We start from the raw sequence: 18,535 nt of genomic DNA, 5'->3' as shown, positions 1-18,535 counted from the left end.
TGCGGAATGTGGCCTGAGGCAGCCAGTCACTGGACTCAGGCATCCACGCGCGGCGCGCCTCCCAGTCATCGCTCCAGACAAAAAACGAAAAACCCACTCCGTCACGTAACCTCCCCATTCCCATCTTTTCCCGTCCCCATCCACGCCACCGTGCCGATAAGCATGCCAAACTTCTGGTGGTGCTTCTTCTCGATAACAGCTACTCGTTGATGCCAAAATCTCCCATTTCGACTGCGCCATCGTTGGGATAACTGGGGTCAGCTGCGAAGGAGGCCCCTTGTCGTCTGTGGCTCCAAGTCATGCAAAACGGCAGCCCCGACGGCCCATCACCCCACGATGAATTTGTAACTCCTGTGTCTCATCCTGCACCCCGCGACGTGTCTGTTCTTGAGCAGTCAACCGATACTGCCCCCCGCGAGTCAATCCCTTCCGAGTCGAAAGACGATGAAGTGGTCCATCGGCCTGAAGGACCCCCGTCCAAGAAGCGGAGGCTAACGGATTCTACCCCATCGCGACACTCGACACCCCGGCCGCCCTCGCCACCTTGGAAGAAGGCCGGCGCTGAAGGTCCCACGTCTTTTCTCCTAGAGGGCAAACGCAGGTCTTCCCGCACCAACACGGTTCCTCTCGATCTCCAGCCTCCGTCGGATAAAAGACACACGCGAGCGGCCCAGCAAACTTCTAAAACCAAGAACGCTCGCGATGGATCAAAACCGGCCACGTCCTCGCCGTTGTCGGTGCGTGCGGAGGTCAACGGAAAGATTGGTGGCAAGGTAAATACCAATGGATCACCCAGGACGCTACCCAAGAAGGGCGCAACGAATAAACAGCGAAGAGTATCACAATCACCAGCGCCTAAACCAACACAGTCACGCACGAGATCCCGGAGTTCTGGTGCCCTTCATCAACCGGTCGATGTGACTTTGAATGGCACCAGCCCTCGTCCTCTTCGCGATCGCAAATCCATCTCAACGACTTCTCTCGCGGCTCCCGATGGCTTCAATGACGCCGAGACGAATGTCGAGGAGCACGGCCAAGGTTTGCAGAAAGTTCCACGGCTACGAATCAAAGTGAAAAAGCCAATCGTTCCGATCCGACACCCCGGCCATATAGCAGGCAAGAAACATACATCGTTTAGGGAATGGATGGATCATGAGGATGCGCCAAGTGTTTTATCACAATCTGAAGCTCTCGAAGAGGCTCGGAGACGCGATGAAGTTTTGACAGCTGCAGAGCCCGGCGGACCGCTGAGCTCGGAAGTTTGCTCGGCATATATCACAGAACAACAAGAGGAGCCTCCTCCCCAATATTCGCATCAGGATCATCTCGTGGCGCATGCTCTCTATTTTCAGAAGCTCCTTGACAAGGAACACAAACGTCACCGGCAGATGGCCAAACTATTTGCGCAATGGTGCGCAGATGCCTACAGGAAACGCCACAAGAATCCTGAAGATATACTTCGGGAGCAGCAGGAGGAAATGCGCGGGAAACGCAAACAACTCGCCAAAGACCTTCAGAAGATGTTCGATCTGGCACGCGCTGAGATTGACCGGACGCGCTTGGCACGGTGGGAAGAAGAGCGAAAAGTGGAAGATCAACAGGCTCTAGATCGCGCCATCAAGAAGTCTACAATGCTTTTTGAGAAACGTCGATCTGAGATCTTGGGCGAGGTTCCCAGCGACGCTCCCGCTTCGAGCGAAGACGAAGATGCCGAGACAGATTCTTCATCCGGCTCGGGCGACGAAGACAATGAAAGCAACATGTCTACCTCGGAGTCTGAGGCTGACGACGAGACGAACGTAGATGATGATGCCACATTGACGGCAGAAGAGCTTCGGTTAAAGTACGCCAACCTGCCAGCTGATGAAACTGCGAATCAAATATCTGTGGTATTAGGTGGCACAGAACCGACAAGAGATATCCAAATGTCATGTGTTGAGGATGTCACGGATGAAATCGATTCTCAGGCGGCACCGACAGAGCCGCAAATCGACGATCTTGATTCGGTGCTTATGGAAGATAGCGATCAGTCCACTGATATGGATGATGATATGGGCGACAGCGACGAAGATCGAGACACCAGCGATGCGGAATCCGACGAGGCGAGTGGCGATGGACCTGGTTTGCTCGGCTTTTTTTCTTCCAAGGACATTGCCGCACCCGACGTTGATGAGGACGATGAAGCTGAAATCTCTGATTATGGCCAAAGCAACGAGGCAAAAAATCTTTCGGACGCTGAAGATGAAATTGAACCGGAGGATGCAGATGAGGTCTCTCTCGTTCCCAATGGACCAACCAATGAAGAGACCTCGGCCGAAGGCACACCTTTGCATGTTGTCGAGGCTTCTGAAGAATCTCCGGCTGTTGGTGAAGATGCTTCTCTTGTCGATACACCCATGGAAGATGGGTCTACCGAACCAGATCGTGCTGAAGCCACTGCTCCAATTGATCAGCCCCAGCCTGTCGAGATGGACCTTGCTTCTGCCAGCCGACCCAGTGGAGAAGTGTCGAGTGAAGCCTCCCCAGGAACTCTTGCGACCAAGCCATCCGAGCCAGAATCTGTCTCATCATATGAACCTGGCATCGAGAATACCTTGCTGGCAAGCCACTCGCCTGCGCCTGGTCTGAAGACACCGATTCCGCATCTCCTACGAGGCACACTCCGTGAATACCAGCACTACGGATTAGACTGGCTTGCGGGTCTCTACAACAGCCATATTAACGGTATCCTAGCCGATGAGATGGGTCTTGGCAAAACGATCCAGACGATTGCCCTCCTAGCTCACCTTGCCGTGGACCATGGAGTCTGGGGCCCGCATCTAGTGGTTGTTCCCACAAGCGTGATGCTTAACTGGGAAATGGAGTTCAAGAAATGGTGCCCGGGCTTCAAAATCATGACCTACTATGGCAACCAAGAAGAGCGGAAGCAGAAGCGCCGCGGCTGGATGGACGACAATGCATGGAATGTGTTGATCACGTCTTATCAACTGGTCCTGCAGGACCAAGGCTCCCTCAAACGACGGAATTGGCACTACATGATTCTCGATGAAGCACACAACATCAAGAACTTCCGCTCGCAGAGGTGGCAAGCTCTTCTTACGTTCAGGACCCGAGCCAGACTCCTCTTGACCGGTACGCCGCTTCAAAACAACCTGACCGAATTGTGGTCTCTACTTTTCTTCTTGATGCCTTCCGACAGTGACGGAACAGGCGTTGAGGGATTCGCCGATCTAAGAGATTTCTCTGAATGGTTCCGACGTCCGGTGGAGCAAATCTTAGAACATGGAAGGGAGACGATGGACGAAGAGGCCAAGCAAGTAGTGACCAAACTACACACCGTTCTTCGCCCCTACCTTCTGCGTCGACTCAAGGCCGACGTCGAGAAACAGATGCCCGGGAAGTTTGAGCATGTGGTTTACTGCAGACTTTCGAAGCGACAGCGGTACCTTTACGATGGTTTCATGTCGATGGCTCAGACGAGGGAGACACTCGCATCGGGAAACTTCCTTTCAATCATCCACTGCCTCATGCAGCTCCGCAAGGTCTGCAACCACCCAGATCTCTTTGAAACTCGACCCATCTCCACCTCGTTTGCCATGCCGCGGTCGGTAGTTGCAGACTTTAACCTCAAAGAAAATCTCGTCCGGCGAAGGCTGCTCTATGATCACCCCCTCACCAAGATTGATTTCGACTTTCTCAACCTGGCGCCTGTGTCCCGAGAGGTTATTTCTCGGCGGCTGGCCGATGACAGCATTCGACTGATGGCTTTTGGTCCGTTCAAGACACTTCGGGAGCGCCAGTACAACCGAACCAACTGGCAGATGGGATTTGACGGTTCCAACATGGAGACGATCCTGGAATCGTTGGAGAACGCCAGCCGAAAGAGGAGGATGGCGGAATTGGAGCGGTGTCTATATTTTGAATCCAAACGGCACGGCCGCCGGCCTATATACGGTAGTAGCCTCATCGAGTTTCTCACGGCCGGGACCAAGGAACACGCGTTGTCTAACGCACCGTTACGAAAGCGCTCGATGGCCGAGTGGCTGTCGAGCCGGTCATCGGTCCTCGCGTCGATGATCCTGACTGTTGAGGAGCGGTCCCGCGACATGGATGGTTACGTCCAGAGATTTGCCTGCGTCACACCGGCCGTCGTCGCTGCAGGCATGACAGAAGCCGCCCTGACCCCAGTTGAAACGCGGCTCTTGACCAATACGCGGAAAGACCAGGCCTACGACCCCTTCCACGAAGCGCGGATGCGCCTCTCCATCGCGTTCCCGGATAAGCGACTGTTACAGTACGACTGCGGAAAACTACAGCGCCTTGACCAGCTGCTCCGCGACCTCAAGGCCGGTGGACATCGGGCCTTGATCTTCACCCAGATGACCAAGATGCTCGATATCCTGGAACAGTTCCTCAACATCCATGGGCATCGCTATCTCCGATTGGATGGTACTACGAAGGTCGAGCAGCGACAGATGCTAACGGAGCGGTTCAACAGCGACCCTCGGATCCTGGCGTTCATTCTGTCGAGTCGGTCCGGTGGGCTGGGAATCAACCTCACGGGGGCCGACACTGTCATCTTCTACGACCTCGACTGGAACCCGGCGATGGACAAGCAGTGTCAAGACCGCTGCCACCGGATCGGGCAAACCCGCGACGTCCACATCTACCGGTTCGTGTCGGAATACACGATCGAATCCAACATTCTCCGCAAAGCCAATCAAAAACGGATGCTGGACGACGTGATCATCCAAGAGGGAGAGTTCACCACCGACTACTTCACCAAGCTGGATGAGCAGGGTATGATGGAGAGCGACGAACGCGACGGACACGACGAAGCCAGTGCGGCCATGGACCGCGTCCTGGGCAACCGGGTGGCGGGCGGGTCGCGGGTGTTTGAGCAGGCCGAGGACAAGGAGGACATTGATGCGGCCAAGAATGCGCAAAAGGAGTTGGAGCACGCCGACGATGGCGACTTCGAGGATCGCGCATCACATGGGACACCGGCGCAGGTCGAGACTCGGGATGATGGACCGGGGATCACACCGGACGAACCCAGCCACATCGACGAGTATCTGCTACGATTCATGGAGTGGAACATGAGGGATGAGCCTTTGGTGCTCCCACCGGATAAGAGCAAGAAGAAGTCCAAAAAGGGCAAAGAGCACCATCTGAAGCGGCGACGTTGATCACCCCCACCGACCGTTGTGAATTCCATTTTTCTTTTTTTTTTTTTCTTTTTTTTTCCTTTGTTTTGTTTTTCTTTCATTTCCCCGGAGTCGTTTTGGGATATGGGGGCCGTCGCCAGTGAGCGAGTGTGTATAGTACATGTACCTTGGTCCAGAGGGATTTTTGGATTTGAATTTGTTGTCGGCATTGGCTGTTCCCTCTCTTCTCTTTCTCATATGAAGCTCTCTCCAACTTTGATAATCTACGAAACTCTGTTTTGACTCCACTGGGCACATCCGAGAACATATCCGAAGGACATCGGAATCTGACAAATACTGTTCATGAAGCCGGAGAATATACCATTCTAGACAAGTGGATCTTGCACGTCCAGGAGATCCAGACTGTTGGGTCTTCCCGACGGTGTGTGTTGGGGGCCGGAAGATCATAGAGACGGATTGGACCCTGACTCCTGGACGGACTCTACTTTACCTCCGTGTGGTTGAAAGCTTGCTGTTGCAGTCGCCATGGCAGGATTCTCTGGGGCTGGAGTTTTTTTTTTCTTTCTTTTTTTTTAAACCATGGGAGAGGAATGTCCGAAGATCAAAAGAACGTATTTCTTCGTATCTCCAAGAATTGACTTTGAATGCCCTACAAGTGCGTACATACTGTATATACGGATATAGACATACATCCATAGACCATGCTGTACGAATATCTGTCAATGCAATGATTTTCCCCTCGGATCTATCGCGGTCGATCCTCAAGCCACTCGGGCAGGCTACTCCGAGCCAAGCTCAGCACGGGCGTTGGGAGGCTCGAAGGGAGAGAGGGGAGAAGGATCCCAAGGCAAACTGGCACTAGTAGGCCAAAGTGGGGTCAATGGGAGTAAATGGGAGTTGAACCTCGGATAATATACGATAGGGATACGACACATGAAGATGTCCAGCGGTTTCTGCAGGACAATCAATGTCGCCGAGGATTCCCCGTTGGAGATGGGAGAACTCCACCAGGATTTCGCCACCATCGTCCTATGAGAAAGGACATTTCGAGGGGTGGGGGAAGTGGGTTCCATTCCTTCATCTGGAGAAGGAAAAGGATTGCGAAAAGCTTTTTTTTTTTTTCTTCTTGGTGATTTGTTTCGGGGGGAGGGGAGAAAAGAACCCCCATGAGCTGCAGCAGATCTACGGAGATCTGGAGATCCTGGCGATGGCGATGCTGATTGCGCCAGGAAGACAACGGCGGGCATTAGGTTCGGGGGTATAGCAGAAACGGGTAAGTTTGGTGTTTTTTTTTTTTTTTTTTTTTTTTTTGCTTTTTCTCTTTGCATGTCAAGTGAATCACCTCGGTCAAATACCCGATCTCCTCGAAGCAGTAACGCGCCTTGTCTGGTAGCCTCGTCCCGAGGATGAGGGACTGTTGATCGACAGATCTTTTCATCTCTTGAGATGAACAGTCAATCTCTCTCTCTTTTTTTTTTCTTTCTGTATACTGCGCGAGTCAGGAGGATCCACCCATTGGGGGGTAGGCAGCTACCTCGGACGAGTCAGCGTTCATGGCTTGAAGAAGAAAGAAAGAAAGAGAGAGAGAGAGACAGAGTTTGAAGGCACTTCTCCAGATTCACATCTCCCGAGGATGTGCAGATCCATGGATCTTCTTATTCATGATGGAATTGGTACCTGCCAGATCTCGAGACAGTTCGGCAGTTGCGATGTGACCGATGCAGCGACCGCGCAGCACCGGGGTGACTGCGCAAGCCTCGTGCATGTGGCAACCAGGCGTCAACTGGATGCCTTACCTAAGTAGACTTGGACACTTCCAGTTCGGCTTTACTTCCTCTTCCTTACTATCTTACTATTTTATTATTTTATTTTATTATCCTATGATATTATTTTATGATATTTTCACCTATTATCTTATATTATTCTTTTGAGGACCCGGGCAGATGTTTCCGATCGATTGGCCGAACTACGGTCCCACTCCACAGTGTATGATCCACTTAGACAGTTGGAGACAGCCTTTCCCAGCAGAGTGGTGCCGGTCGATAGTGTTGGATTGGGGCACATGATGGAATCCTGCGCCATTTCCACATGTTTTCTTTCTTTCCGTTTATGGTAGTGTGAGGATGATTATTATCATTTTCTTATAGTTTCTTATATCTTGTATTCTTTGATTTCTGGATTCAACGGCCATGACAATACAATCTAGTAGGGATCGCCCTTGGCCCCGAGATGAGTTTCCTTAGTCTTTTAGCCCCTTAGACTACGGACTAGCTAAGAGCTAACCCTCAGAGTCCCCCTTATCTAGCCTGAGAATCAATTCCGCGCATCTCCGCACTGTCTTGGGGCCGAAATCCTTCTCGTAGAGGTTGCCGAAAAGCTGCAGAATGGTTCCGATGCTTCACCGTTCGAGAAATACGTCCGGCAGGATTGATTCTTCCAATACGATATAATGTATACCTTATGTATACTATTATAATATCTAACATCTAATCTAATATAACATAACATAATATCATATAACCCGGTCATGCGCCAAGCACTCAACGAGGCCTGGTCAACAGCATCAAAGAAGGTTTGATTCCGCTTGAACATGTCAAGAGAACTCCACTTCCCTAATGACATAGGCCGCCGAGTGGGAAAATTGATCGGCGGTTGCGAGAGACCCACGGCTCCACTAAAAGAACCAGGTCGGAGCTGGCAGCGACATCTCGTCATGCAAATCCCATGATCGACCGTGGACACGGGGGGGACTGTTGCCCTAAGACTCTTGGGCTGTTGACAGACCCGAGACAATGGGCAGTGAAAAAGAGATATTCAAATATTCTCCCAACCCGCTTCCAGACTGGCCGACTCTATATCGCTCCTCCCCGACTCCCCCCTCCCATTTTCTTTCTTTCTTCTGCTTCTTCTACTTCTTCGATTCTTATATCTTTCTTCAATCCTGCCCACACTGACTTTCTTCCCCTTTCTCTCATTTCTGTCTTTGTTTCTCGATTTCTTCACATTCATAGAAGGATGAAGACTTCGATTTCCTCGGACGTGTGGGAGAAGAAGAAAGCCTTGATTGCCAAGTTGTATATGGAAGAGGAATGGCCTTTGAAGCAGGTCATCAAACAGATCCGGTCCGACGACTTCAACCCCAGGTAGGTGTTGGTCAACAGGTCTTTTCCCTCACTCGCTGACCATCCCAGTGAAACCCAACTCCGCAGCCGACTGAAGAAATGGCGGGTCACCAAACCCTCCCGTCAGACTCGAAAGAAGCCCCAGGCATCTGGGTCCGGTGATGATGACTCGGAGAAAGAGGGCAAGGGCAAATCGACCACGCCCCCCATGCGCCATCGGCCCTCGCCAGGGTCGTCTGCACGAGAGACAACGGGCCCCGAATGGACGATGGCTTCTGCGGTATACCCGCCGACGGAAATCCCGCACACACTGGACCGACGTGCACGCAAATGGAATCCACCTCTGGCACAGCAGTTGACCCCGAGTCCGTCGGGCGAGAATGGGTTGGCGGACCGAGCTCATCCCTTCTCAGACCCCAGCCCAACCATCTCCGCCTTTGATCACTCTGCGCAGCCCTCTCCGGTCGATGAGGGTCTGATGGTGAACACCGCCGTGACGCCGACCTATCCTAACCCTGGCTATCCACTGTCCCCGGACTCGTGTCTCCCCAGCCCAGGAGCGGCGACGACCCCGGGAGCAATCTCCGCCTGGCCGAATCGTTCTGTTTCTGTGGACTTGGGTCTGAATCTGGGAATGCATACAGCTCCGTGGTATTCGATGCCGTTTGAGGCCATCACCCCGCCCCCAGGGGCACCCCACTCCACCGCCTCTTTGGCCCCCTCAATAGCGGGTTATCGGGACCACATGTCCATGATGGTTCCACCGGGCCCGAGCCACGTCTTCCCTTCATTCGGACAATATCCGGGTGAGCCACCTGCTGAATACGCGGGCTATGGCGATGCCAAATCCTGGAAGCGAGCCATGTCTCTTCGGTATGACTTCGCGGGCCCTCCAGAGCGGGTGGAACAGGAGAGGAAACCTTTCCCGTCTCCGGGCCCACCCTTCACGTCTGTGGCTCCGACGCAAAGTGGACCACATGCCGGGACGTGTGCCCCCATCATGTCTTATATGGGCCAGGACCCAATGGCACAGAAGCCTCCTGGTGTTGGCTACTAGTCGGACAAGGTCCCCCCTTATGGCGCTCGTGGGTTTGGTTGCTATGTGATACCTTTTGTGTTTTGTGTTTCTTTTTCCTTTTTTTTTCTTCGGTTTTGCTCTGTTCAATATGGGAGGCTCTTTGTGTTTGATAGATTCTGGTGTTCAGTCGGGACTTGTGGGAGGTGAATCTGCTTTAGATTTGGGCGTTGGGATGTGCCTTGATACCTCGGGTTTCTTGTACAGTGCTGTTTTGGGTTGAAGTACATGTCGAATATTCCATTGACGTTCTATTTATATATTTATATACATATACTATACATGAACTATACATGAACTATACCCATCCTGCCGGATCGTACCTTTGTCCCCTCGTGCCAAGACCCTCACATCTGATCAACCTCGGCATCTTCCACGCGGGGAACAACATTTTCGCCTGCTCAACTGGCTTCAGCCGCCACCTATCTTACAATCTCCTCTGGATTGAAAGTATTGCAATATCCTCCAGTTCATCCGTTCCAAACGTCTTGCCCACCATGCGCGCTGTTCAGGTCAGCGAATATGTCAAAGTATGTTCTGCTATGCATCTCAAGAAACCCAAGGCCGGCAGCAGCGACGATCGAGCTACAGTGGCATGGCCCGGGGCACTTACATGTTCCTCTCAATCTAAACCAAGCTTAATATTAACATTGGGCCGTTCTTACCATGACAACAGGGCCCCCTGGACCTCCAAGTAACCACCGTCCCCACGCCGACACCATCTCCCGACAAATATCTGATTGAAATCCACTCAGCCGGCACCAACTTCTTCGACATTCTCCAGATCCAAGGCAAATACCAGCACCAGCCGCCGTTGCCGTGGGTCGGCGGCGCCGAGTTCGCCGGCACAGTGGCAGCAGTGCCGACCGCAGGCGGGTCGTCCCGGTTCAAGGTCGGCGACCGAGTCTTTGGAGCAACACAGGGCGCATATGCCACACACGTACTGGCACCGGAGCAGGCGCTGTTATCGGTACCGACGGGGTGGAGCTTCGAGGACGCAGCGGGCCTATTTGTGACGGCGCCGACCTCGTATGGCGGACTGGTGCACCGGGCCGGGGTGCAGGCGGGCGACTGGGTGCTGGTGCATGCGGCGGCCGGCGGGGTCGGGCTCGCTGCCGTGCAGGTGGCCAAGGCCCGTGGCGCGACGGTCATCGCCACAGCCGGCACGCCGCGCAAGCGCGAGATTGCGCGCCAGTTCGGCGCTGACTATGTCATCGACTATCGTGGTCGCGCTTGGCCCGACCAGGTCAAGAAGCTGTGTGCGGCGCACCGCTCGGGCAATGGCGCTGCCGGTGTCGATATTGTCTATGACCCCGTCGGTATGATCGACGCCAGTTTGAAGTGCGTTGCGTGGAACGCGCGCTTGTTGGTTATTGGCTTTGCTGCCGGCCAGATCGAGAAGGTTGCGCTGAACCGCGTGTTGCTGAAGAATGTCAGTATTGTGGGCCTGCATTGGGGCCAGTATGCCCGCTTCGAGACTGAGACTGTTGCCGCCGTCTGGCAGGGCATCTTTGATCTAGTTGCTCAGGGCAAGTTCAAGGGCACTGCCTTCAAGGACGAGAGCTTTGTTGGTCTGGAGAGCGTGCCACGTGCCCTACAGGCGCTAGGAGGCCGCGAGACCTGGGGCAAGGTCGTGGTGAATGTGGTGGGCAACGAGAAAGCCAAGAGTCGGCTCTGAGGGCAGTTTACACTATATTCAAGAGGTATCCATGGACATTTGGATACGATACAAAGCACATACCTCGATATGCAAGACACAACCATCGAGCCAGCAAAATAAATTCCATTTCTTCTATCTTCGGTTTTTTTTTTTTTTTTTTTTTTTTTTTTTCCTTCAGGTGACATGCTTTTGAAACAATCTCGGCGACGGCAATGTAGGTGCGCAAGGAGTCATGCTCTTGTGGAATAATTGAGCCCATCTACCTCGAAAAGATAGGGGAAAAAAGGCTCCAGCAAGTCATACATGAACTATGAAGGCCCTGAGAATTCTTGCTTTAGCAACTCGGATGTTTCGAGCTAGGCTCCCTCGCAAAACGTGGGATCCTGCGCAATCCAGCTCCAGTCGGTCACAGCCACAAGACGTGGCATTGTGTCGACCGTCCATAAAAGAGTCCGTGGGAAGTCCGGGGAGGACTGGGACAGCTGTATTGAGGAGTTGCGGCTGGTCTAGGTTTGGGGGGAAAAGGGGGGGGGGGGCTGCGATCTAGGATAAAGATCTGATAATAGAGGTCAGCAAGATTGAAAAAGCAATGAATAATCAATCGACGGGCAGAATGCAGCATCAGATTCTGGCCGACGCACGGCGTTGGGACGAGGTTGTTTGCGATTCCAAGATTCCTATTTTGCGTCGGGAGATTGAGGCTCTCGCTTAGTGGCTGAGTCAGCGCCAATTTTAGCAGCCCTAGAGGTCCAGTCTGAACTGCCATGATCTACTTATATCTTATATCCACGGGGAGTAAACTTGTATGAGATCGTTCTTGGTTGATTTTGTGTTTGTGTCTGTACCTCTCTATCGAAAGCAGGCAGAGAATGCAGTGGTCCCTCATCGAAAACATCGTTAAGATCTGTCAGGTATATCTGAACATATTAAGTCTGAACTGGTCCTGGAAAAACATATCAAGTCCATGCGATCATATTGGAAGACAGCAAAGAAATACAATTAAGAAAGACAGGCGGGGGAGAAGAAGAAGAAAACAGCATTATCATCAATCGGTCGTTATTTATCGTGTCTCATTTTATTCGATGCAGTTCAATGATGTCTCTCGCGCATCTGGACAACGGTAGTCCATCCTTGGCAGCACAACCGGCTCATACGATGTCCACACCAGCAGCATTGCACATAAGAAGGATGGTAGAGAGGAGCAGAGCGCGTATCAGCCGTTGCGGCGCTTCGAGTTGCTGGCACGTTGCCTAAAGCGCGCCTCCTCTGGGACGCAGGCATAATCCGCGGGTCAGCTTCTGGGGAAATGAGTGGGTTTTGCTTCGGGGTAGGTCGGCCGAGTCGGGGCTCTGTAGGAAGCCGCTCCGGACATGCTAGTTTAGCATATACCTCCGATGGCATGTCGTGCCAGTATCGACAGCGGCAGCAGATGACAAAGACCTTGGCAACCATTTGATCCTTTTGGTGGACTTTCACTCTCTCAAGAGGCTTCCTTTTCAGTGTGTTCATTGGCCCAGGTCGGGTGGGCATGTTGCCACGAGGTTTGACTTGACTGATGGCCAGTTCGGCCGCGGCAGGGGCCTCAAAAATAGGAGTAGAAGACGGGATACCCGAAGGTTGAGGTGGTGGATTGCCAGAATGGGCTTCGGAAGAGCTGGGCGTTTCCTCATCGGCAGTGTCGTAATTCGAGAATTCGTCTGGAGACGAGTTTCGTGACGAGGAACGGCTGTGCCGCGGTCCGTTCATACCCCGGGGAAACGGTTTATTTCCAGGCAGTTCATTTGCAAACTGATGTAGGTGACTGGAAGGCTCTTGAGGATAGCTGGGTGCTGTAGACCGGGGCCGCATATATCTCAACTCTCGGGTGGTATTCTCTGGAAGGCTCGTATATCCGACGAAAGGCTTGGGAGAAAAGGGCATCAGAGAGGCGGGGATTTTGGTCTCTGTTGGCTTTTGCTGGAGTTTCGGTTGTGGCCAGTTTTCCTGGGACCTTCTACCGCTCTTGACTGGAAGCTGTGGTGGCCCACTTGATGACTGCTGATGGTCATGGTGGTTTATCTCTCTTGGTTGATTTTGAGCGGTCTCAAAAGCGTCGGTGGATACCACAGGCAATCGACTTCGCCCTCGGGGTTCCTCAAACCGATATTGATTCAAGAACCGCGATGGATGCAACACTTTTGCAGGAACAGAGTTTTGAGTCGAGGAGACTTTGGGGATCGTGGTCTCCTTCTGATCGAATTCATCAGTCGTGGTGGGATTAGCCGCAAGCGGGGAGGATTTGTATGTTTTCTGGTGATAGTGCGGGCTAGGATCCGCCTGAGCTTTCTTGGGCAAGTTTCCAGTTGAGTTTCCTTGTATTGGTATAGCCGTAGGCACCTGAGATGCTTTCGGGGCACCCTCTAGAAAAACAGTGCCATGCAACTTGCGCGCCGTGGCCCTGGCGGGCAGCTGATCCGCGGGTTCTGGCGAATGAGTATCGGACTGTGTGGTATCTCTCGATGATGGCAACGTAGCCCAGACGCTAGGATTGTTCTGTAGACCTGGAGTATCAACCGAATTTCCCGTCGGTGCCGGGTCCCTATTTTCATGCTTGAGAGCAGCAGTAAACAATTCTCGGTCCAGGTCTGTTGAAGCATCCATTGACTTGGGTTTAAGCAATGACTCGCTTTTCTGAAACGCTTTCTCCGTGGGGAACAAACTCCGGGCATTGCTGCTCCGCAGTCGAAACACCTTCTCATCCGCGTCATATCCGCCATTCTTCCTCTGCCAGGCCTCTGCCGTCTTCCAACTTTCTCGGAGGTCATCGGATTTTGTCGTCGTGTGAAGAGGCCGTTGCAGCTGACCCGACAATATCAGCGAGGTACCATGTTTCGACGCTAATTCTCGGGATATGGCAGTCCCAAAGCGTTCAGGCAAAGTCAGAGGGAGGAAGGGAGGCCCTGAACTTGCTGGTGTCTCCTCTTTATTTAGATTGGTGTCAGCAGACTGGTGTGCATGGTCATCCCCATCCACAGAGTTTGCACGCGATCGAGATGATCGCCTCGAGCCCGAGAAGAAGGCCGTGAAGGCGCCGGCTGACTGTGGCCGGTCGGCATTGGCACTGGAAGACCGACTGGAACTACCCAGGGGTTGCTTCTTGGTGAGACGACGAGAGTTTCTCTCAAAAATGCCATTGTCCAGCCTGGTCTGGGCCTCTTCCAGTTTCTGGAGACGCTTTTCTAGCTCCTTTCTTTCAGCCTCCAATCGCTTGGTGACTCGCTTCTCTTTGCGGGTTGTGTCTTTGTGCCAGGTTGGGGAGCTACAGATTTTGTCTCTTGCTCCTTCGACATCACTGATTCCACCAGTACCACTGACTGGTCGTAATGCTATTTTCTGGGATGCGACATCATCGTCTTTGGAGACAACCGGCATAACCGACGGACTCGATCCTGGAGTGCTTGTCGATGGCATCCGAGAATGTGGGGTCGAGTGGGTGAAAGAGCTGGGTCCCGTCTCCTCGTGCAGAGATGGTTTCGCATGCTTGATGTTGTCTAGCTTGGGACCATTGCTCAGAGCTTCTTTGTGCCATACCGAATTTGAATCGGACGGCTCAAGTTGACCGTCACCCGTGAAACTGTAGCTATGACGTTCCTGTAGAGAGTTAGTGTGTGATGAGCTGTCTCCTCCACGGCCATGATGAACTTGCCTTGTCTGGTCGGTCAAAGTGCAGAACACGATGGATGTGCTCGGAGATTGACGATCGACGTCGCCTGCGGGGCTGATCGTCCGACATACGTGCGACCGAGTGCTTTAGGAGCTTGTCAAGACATCAAGCATGGGCTTCAGAGGAAAGAGAAAGAGGGAGAGAGTTCTGTTCACAGGAGAAATTGCCAAAAGGGCAAACTCGGAGAGAGTAGACGAGAATGCGAGAAAAAGGTGTCGAAAACAAATTTGCAACTTGCCACTTAGATGCAGTCAATTCTGAGACCTGCAGCCCGATTCTTTCTTAGTTTCTTGTTCGGGGTGTCTCAAGATTCCAACTTGGTTGGCATGAAAATCCTCTCCACAATTACAGCTTCACTTTCGAATTCCTTGAAGTTTACCCAAGATAATGTCATCTACCGGCACAGCCCCGCTTGGCGACTTGGACCGTTGAACAACGGGGAGTTGACATCCCTCTTCTTTGACGTCTCTCTTACCACCAGGGAAGATGAACAGTACTCACCAGTTGTCTGACCCACCAAGCTATGAGGCATCGCAATCGATGCCTCCAGCCAGGTCAGGGCAAGACCAAGGGGACCCCCCTCCATATCACAACTGGCAGGAGGCAGTACCCGATACAACGGCATTCCCTCCCCCACCGATCACAGGATACTACTGCTCGGGCACTGGGAATGCATCCAGCGATGAGGCAGAGCGGGCTCACCGATTCTGTGACCAGACACCCCTATGGCTGCCTGTCAGGCCATCTCCCCCGGTGTACCGCGGTGTCCAGGAGTGCGAGCTGCGACCCGTTCAACCACGAGAATTTCGCGGGGAAATCTCTGCACCCGCTCGAGGCAGCTGGACGGTACGAAGTGTGGATCGGAACAGCGATTGTGTGATCTTGACGCACCTGCCTCTGTATTTTGCTGCCGAGGACTCACCCTTGATCCGAGAGCAGGAGAAGATGATTTATTTCGAGATCAAATTGCTCGGTCTGCGAGCTGGACCAGGCGGGGATTCCAGTGGGTTCTCGATTGGCTTTGCGGCACAGCCCTATCCTACCTGGCGTTCCCCAGGCTGGGAAAGAGGAAGTCTGGCGGTGTTCTCGGATGATGGCTGTCGGTTTGTAAATGATTCATGGGGTGGTCGAGATTTCACCACGGCCTTCCATGTGGGAGATACAGTGGGGTTGGGCATGGTGTTTTCTCTGTCCGATGGCCTTGCCACAGGGGAGAAGAAAAGGAAGAAAACATGCCGGGTCCATATCTTTTTCACTCGAAATGGACAACAAGCTGGGGGATGGGACTTGCATGAGGAAGTGGACGAGGAGTCTGGTGGTGCTGAGGGTTTGGAAGGAGACTATGACCTCTATGGAGCCATTGGGCTGTTTGGTGGCGTGGACTTGCAGTCTTGTTTTGACCCTGCAGAGTGGCTTTGGAAGAGATAGATCTATTTTAGGGGGGACCATCCATAAGGCTGAAATTGTTTCAATTATTTATCTATTTATTTATTAGCTTTGCTTCTATTCTCATCTGAATTGCTAAATGCTGATATATACATAGAGATAGATAGATACATACATAGGTGGAAAGTTCTCTATGCACCAATCATGGAAAAAATCAAGTAATCCAGAGTCCTTGATTAGAAAAAAATGAATTGACAGAAAAAGAAAAGAAAAGAAAGATCAGGGATCGCCAGATAATCCAACGGCCCGCTAGGGGCTTACACATACGCACCTGCAGGAAGGCGTCCAGGCTTCTGCACGGGTACACTTCATCTTGCATGGTTCTAGAAAGGCTGTTGACCAGCTCAGACCAGGATTTTTCCTGGTAAAGGTGCGCATTAGTGCCTCGGGGGAAGTACCAGCGTGCATCCGGGTCATGCGACGGGGGTTAGGGGGGAATGAAGTACACCTGGACATAGGTTCTATGTCCCTATAAGTCGAGATGCAGCAGGATAATTACCTGACGTCACGCCACAACCATAGCATGGCTTCGGGATTGACTTGAGAGGTGTATTTCCAGTGGAGTAAGTAAGTAATCTGCGTGTATATGTTTGAATCCTAGGAAGATCACTGAAGGAATTGGATAGGGTCTACTAAAATATTATCATAGCCCCCCCTAGGATTGTACTTTGGTTGGCGCAATAACCGCGTAGTATATGCATAGCCAGAACATTAGTACCAGTTGTATAAAAAAGAGGTATATGAATGGCTGAGAAGCTACGATATCCATAGATGTGTGCTAGTACTTATCCAGGTATATACTTTGGGATATAGATATAGCATATGAGTTTAACTAAGAATTTAGATATAGCTTTTTCTTTTCTTTTCTTTTTTTTTTTTTCTCTTTTCTCTTTTCTTTCTCTTTTATATCTTTATATATTATCCCTCTTCCCCTCTCTCTAAAGAGTATTTCCACTCCTGCGAATATCAAGATATACACGCTCAGCTGGGGGTGTAATGACAATACTGGGAAGAGAAACCTTGAATGAACCCGGTGGAGACCGTAGTCGGTGATTATCCCGAGACTAAGAGGCCATGGTTGCAGGGGGATGCAGCTAACGAAGCCTGTAACTTCAACCGCCTGCAACCCCCACCCCAAAGGAAGACCCAATAATGTGTCTTGATATGATGTCCACGGAGTGTCGCCTGAGACTCCGGAGAAGAAGATGGGGCCTTGATTCAGCAAGGCGATCACTTGGGAGAGATGCATCCCGCGTATCGCTTTTCTCAGAATCACGACATATGCAACGGGTGGAGACGAACTTGGCAAAAATCCAAATCTCGACTTTGAACACTTCAGTCAAGATTCTCCACCCAGCGTGACGCTGGTATCACACACACACACACACAGAGAGACCTGACCCACTAGGATGTTGGATGCGTTCCTGGTATTTGACCAAACCTCGGGATGGACCATGTACTGAAAATGACATTCTGAGTTTCTTATTCGACGGGGAAAAAATAGGGTGGCTAGGACCAAAGGAACTTCTGAGGGGAAAAAAACAAAACAAAACAAAACAAAACAGTCTGATCGACCTGCATGTCATCGCTTGTTCGCCCCGTCCTGACAGATTCCTGGAGGATCCCGTTTGGCCCCCAATGGAGAAGAGGAGAAGCGCCGAAAGTGATCTCGGGATTCTGCTCCACTTGAAGGCCCCAAGGTGTCTTTTTCTTTTCTCTTCCTGTTTTGCTTCTTATAGATCTCTCTCTCTCTCTTTTGCTATCTCTATTGATATCTCTGTTGTTATTTTTCCTGGAAAGAGAATCAGTGAGAGAGAAGAAGAAGAAGAAGAAGAAGAAGAAAAGACTGGAGCCGGGCATGATGTGGATTCGGAAGCTACTGGATTGTGGAGTCTCTGGGCTTCCTTTGTCTGGGGCCCACGGGGAGAGTCCGTGCAGCCGAGATACGCGTCTGTTTCACTATCTCCATTCAGATATCTCCTATTGAGGTTGAATTATGGATATCATGAATCATGGATATAGGCGAGAGTAAAGGAAAGGAGAGAATAATAATCAAAGCAAAGATCATAATAGTAAGAATAATAGTAATAATAATAATAATAATAATGAAAACAATAGGATTGCCACTTAGCGAACAAAAGTACTGGATTGCGAGTCTCGGGCTGTGCATGGGATTCTTACTGTAAACTTAGACTATACCTAGACTATACTTATATGCTATGCCTATTATATACCGTGCCTATACCCTAGTACGGCGAGATGCCCCCATTCGGCCGGATGCATATCAGCTTGGAACCTTGGAATGGTTCGACTCCCTTAGACGCCAAAGCGCCCCGAGTCAGCGGCTAAGACATTCCATCG

General features: G+C 51.7%; 5 protein-coding genes across 5 annotated transcripts; 4 read left to right on the top strand and 1 right to left on the bottom strand.

Annotated features, from left to right (window-relative positions):
* Positions 1-299: 299 nt before the first annotated feature.
* swr1 (putative SNF2 family helicase/ATPase (Swr1)) lies at positions 300-5,189 on the top strand (the record flags this gene model as incomplete). Its single annotated transcript, XM_056656219.1, has 1 exon — positions 300-5,189. The coding sequence occupies one exon, from the start codon at positions 300-302 to the stop codon at positions 5,187-5,189; it is 4,890 nt and encodes a 1,629-aa protein (XP_056511832.1).
* A 2,994-nt stretch (positions 5,190-8,183) lies between these two features.
* NUU61_005636 (Clr5 domain-containing protein) lies at positions 8,184-9,347 on the top strand (the record flags this gene model as incomplete). The annotated part of the gene is made up of 2 exons (XM_056656218.1): positions 8,184-8,311; positions 8,360-9,347. 2 exons carry the CDS (start codon positions 8,184-8,186, stop codon positions 9,345-9,347), a joined length of 1,116 nt encoding a protein of 371 aa, XP_056511831.1.
* Positions 9,348-9,862: 515 nt separating this feature from the next.
* Positions 9,863-11,043, top strand: NUU61_005635 (NADPH:quinone oxidoreductase family protein; the record flags this gene model as incomplete). The annotated part of the gene is made up of 2 exons (XM_056656217.1): positions 9,863-9,895; positions 10,042-11,043. The coding sequence occupies 2 exons, from the start codon at positions 9,863-9,865 to the stop codon at positions 11,041-11,043; spliced, it is 1,035 nt and encodes a 344-aa protein (XP_056511830.1).
* Positions 11,044-12,114: 1,071 nt separating this feature from the next.
* NUU61_005634 (uncharacterized protein) lies at positions 12,115-14,797 on the bottom strand (the record flags this gene model as incomplete). The annotated part of the gene is made up of 2 exons (XM_056656216.1): positions 12,115-14,655; positions 14,738-14,797. 2 exons carry the CDS (start codon positions 14,795-14,797, stop codon positions 12,115-12,117), a joined length of 2,601 nt encoding a protein of 866 aa, XP_056511829.1.
* A 417-nt stretch (positions 14,798-15,214) lies between these two features.
* Positions 15,215-16,156, top strand: NUU61_005633 (SSH4 family protein; the record flags this gene model as incomplete). Its single annotated transcript, XM_056656215.1, has 1 exon — positions 15,215-16,156. The coding sequence occupies one exon, from the start codon at positions 15,215-15,217 to the stop codon at positions 16,154-16,156; it is 942 nt and encodes a 313-aa protein (XP_056511828.1).
* Positions 16,157-18,535: the final 2,379 nt, after the last annotated feature.

This window comes from Penicillium alfredii (assembly GCF_028826965.1).
Source record: "Penicillium alfredii strain IBT 34128 chromosome Unknown utg000007l_segment0_segment0, whole genome shotgun sequence".
In the NCBI taxonomy this organism is placed as follows: Eukaryota; Fungi; Ascomycota; class Eurotiomycetes; order Eurotiales; family Aspergillaceae; genus Penicillium; species Penicillium alfredii.
Note: the sequence above shows the minus strand (reverse complement) of the source record. Positions and strands in the feature narration are given on the sequence as shown.